Source organism: Hyaena hyaena, unplaced genomic scaffold (genome assembly GCF_003009895.1).
Source record: "Hyaena hyaena isolate Hyena2069 unplaced genomic scaffold, ASM300989v1 scaffold_362, whole genome shotgun sequence".
Lineage (NCBI taxonomy): Eukaryota > Metazoa > Chordata > Mammalia > Carnivora > Hyaenidae > Hyaena > Hyaena hyaena.
This window is the reverse complement of record NW_024080998.1, coordinates 73056-76749: the sequence shown is the minus strand read 5'-3', so window position 1 is coordinate 76749 and position 3694 is coordinate 73056. Positions and strand designations below refer to the sequence as shown.

At 37.3% G+C, this 3694-nt stretch overlaps 1 protein-coding gene across 1 annotated transcript; it reads left to right on the top strand.

The window, feature by feature from the left end:
- Window positions 1-366: 366 nt before the first annotated feature.
- LOC120244027 (PHD finger protein 6-like) lies at window positions 367-1849 on the top strand. Its single transcript, XM_039250319.1, has one exon. The coding sequence runs from the start codon at window positions 542-544 to the stop codon at window positions 1478-1480; it is 939 nt and encodes a 312-aa protein (XP_039106250.1). The 5' UTR covers window positions 367-541; the 3' UTR covers window positions 1481-1849.
- Window positions 1850-3694: the final 1845 nt, after the last annotated feature.

Below are 3694 nucleotides of genomic sequence, written 5' to 3'. Positions count from 1 at the left end.
TTCATCCATTTTGAGTTTGTTTTTGTGTATGGTGTAAGAAAGCAGTCTAGTTTCTTTTTTTTTTTTATTTTTTTTTAACGTTTTATTTATTTCTAGGAGAGAGAGAGAGAGACAGCATGAGCAGGGTAGGGTCAGAGAGAGAGGGAGTCACAGACTCTAAAACAGGCTCCAGGCTCTGAGCTGGCAGTCAGCACAGAGCCCGACGCGGGGCTCGAACCCACGAACTGCGAGATCATGACCTAAGCGAAAGTCGGACGCTTAACCGACTAAGCCACCCAGGCACCATGAAAGCAGTCTAGTTTCATTCTGCATGTTGCGGTCCAGTTCTCCCAGTTAAAAAGATTTTCTTGGCGAGCCCGTCTCTCCTCGAATGAAAGGAAACAACCTCCGGCGACAGAGCCCCGCTCCCAGGCGCTGCCGGAGAACCGACACCGACTTCTTTCTCTTTCCCCTCATTGGCGCTTCTCCCCTGCCGTTCGCCTCCGGGCCCCGCCGCATTTCTTGAGGCTTAAAGTGGCATTCTAAAAGCAATTTAAAAATCATGTCAAGCTCAGTTGAACAGAAAAAAGGGCCCACAAGACAGCGCAAGTGTGGCTTTTGTAAGTCAAATAGAGACAAGGAGTGTGGACAGTTACTAATCTCGGCAAACCAGAAGGTGGCAGCGCACCATAAGTGCATGCTCTTTTCATCTGCTTTGGTATCATCACACTCTGATAACGAAAGTCTTGGTGGATTTTCTATTGAAGATGTCCAAAAGGAAATTAAAAGAGGCACGAAGCTGATGTGTTCTCTGTGCCATTGTCCTGGAGCAACGATTGGTTGTGATGTGAAAACATGTCACAGGACATACCACTACCACTGTGCGTTGCATGATAAAGCTCAGATACGAGAGAAACCTTCACAAGGAATTTACATGGTTTATTGCCGAAAACACAAGAAAACTGCACATAACTCAGAAGCTGATTTAGAAGAAAGTTTTAATGAACATGAACTGGAGCCCTCATCACCTAAAAGTAAAAAGAAAAGTCGCAAAGGAAGGCCACGCAAAACCAATTTTAAAGGGCTCTCGGAAGATACCAGGTCTACATCCTCTCATGGAACAGATGAAATGGAAAGTAGTTCCTACAGAGATAGATCTCCACATAGAAGCAGCCCTAGTGACACCAGGCCTAAATGTGGATTTTGTCATGTAGGGGAGGAAGAAAATGAAGCCAGAGGAAAACTGCATATATTTAATGCCAAGAAGGCAGCTGCACATTATAAGTGCATGTTATTTTCTTCTGGCACAGTGCAGCTCACAACAACATCAAGAGCAGAATTTGGAGATTTTGATATTAAAACTGTACTTCAGGAGATTAAGCGAGGAAAAAGAATGGTCTGTGGTTTTATGTTTATGCTATGCAACGTTACTCTTCTGACTTTCTCCTTTAAACTTAGAACACATCTCAAATTTATCCAGTCATCAAAAAATTTAATATAAAGTAGTACATATGTTAAAGCAAGTATCTATTTGACTTATTTGTAATATAATAAAGGATGCTGATGTTACTGAAACTTATTCCTCTTTCTATGTACCTTCATTACTTCAGAGAATTACGCTGAGATTTATATTTCAAGGTATCTGAGGGTCTTTTAATAAAATAAATGAAGATGTGAATGTGACACACCTAATTAAGTTTAAAATGTTATATTATTTAAGTTTGCTTAAAGAACAACTCCATAACCCTACTAGAGCATTGGGAATTTGCCCATGTTGTTATTTTATTTTATTTTTTTTAATAAAAGGAAAAGATTTTTTTCAGAGCCTTCTGTTTAGTTAAAGTTCACATAAGCAAACAGTTATGTCTCTTAAAATGTTTATCATAGCTTTAAAGTTTTCTTGATAAAATGTGCCTAAGTCTCCTGTTTTTAAACATACTGAATCACTAATAAATAGCTTTAAGAAAAAAAAAAAAAAGATTTTCTTTTTTCCATTGGATTCTTTTTCTTGCTTTGTCAAAGATTAGTTGGCCATACATTTTGTGGGTTCATTTCTGGGTTCTCTATTCTATTCCATTGGTTTATGTGTCTATTTTTTGTGCCAATACCATACTGTCTGATGATTACAACTTTGTAGTAGAGGCTAAAGTCGGAGATTGTGATGCTTCTTGCTTTGGTTTTCTTTTTCAGCATTACTTTGGCTATTTGGCGTCTTTTGTGGTTCCATACAAGTTTTAGGATAGTTTGTTCTAGCTTTGAGAAGGATACTGGTGCAATTTTGATTAGGATTGCATTGAATGTGTAGATTGCTTTGGGTGGTATTGACATTTTAACAATATTTATTCTTCCAACCCATGAGCATGGAATGTTTTTCTGTTTCTTTGTGTCTTCTTCAGTTTCCTTCAGAAGTTTTCTATAGTTATCAGCATACAGATCTTTTATGTTCTTGGTTAGTTAGGTTTATTCCTAGGTGTTTTACGGTTCTTGGTGCAATTGTATATGGGATCGATTTCTTCATTTCTCTTTCTATTGCTTCATAATTGGCATATAGAAATGCAACTGATTTCTCAACATTGATTTTGTATCCTGTGACTCTGCTGAATTCATGTATCAGTTCTAGCAGCTTTGTGGTGGAGTCTTTTGGATTTTTCATGTGGAATATCATGCCATCTGTAAAAAGTGAAAGTTTGATTTCTTTGCCAATTCTTATGCCTTTTATTTCACTTTATTGTCTGATTATTGATGCTAGGACTTCCAACACTCTGTTAAACAACATTGGTAAGAGTGGACATCCCTGTCGTGTTCCTGATCTCAGGAGGATAGATCTCAGTTTTTTTCCATTGTGGATGATATTAACTGTGGGCTTTTCATATATGGCTTTTATGATGTTTAAATATGTTCCTTCTATCCCAACTTTCTTGAGGGTCTTTATTAAGAAAGGATGCTGTATTTTGTCAAATACTTTTTCTGCAGCTATTAACAGGATCATATGGTCCTTATCCTTTTTTTTTAAATTAATGTGATGTATCACATTGGTTGATTTGCGAATATTGAACCAGCCCTGTAGCCCATGAAAAATCCCATTTGATCATGGTAGATAATTATTTTTATATGCTCTTGAATTTGATTTGCTAGTATCTTGTTGAGAATTTTTGCATCCACGTTCATTGGGGATATTGGTCTATAATTCTCCTTTTTGTGGGGTCTCTGCCTGATTTGGGAATTAAGGTAATTCTGACTTCAGAGAATGAGTCCGAAAGTTTTCCTTCCATTTCTATCTTTTGGAACATCTTGAGAAAGATAGGTATTAGCTCTGCTTTAAATGTCTGGTAGAATTCCCCTGGGAAGCCATTCGGCCCAGGACTCTTATTTGTTGTGAGATTTTTGATAACTGTTCAAATTTTCTAGTTATAGGTCTGTTCAAATTTTCTATTTCTTCCAGTTTGAGTTTTGGTAGTGTGTGGGTGTCTAGGAATTTGTCCATTCCTTCCAGGTTGTCCAGTTTGTTGGCATATAATTTTTCATAGTATCATTCTCTGATAATTGTTTGTATTTCTGAGGGGTTGGTTGTGGTAAGTCCATTTTCATTCGTGATTTTATCTATTTGGGTCCTCTCTCTTTTCTTTTTGAAACATCTGGCTAGGGGTTTATCCATTTTGTTTATTTTTTCAAAAAAAACCCACCTCTTAGTTTCATTGATCTGTTATACTGTTTT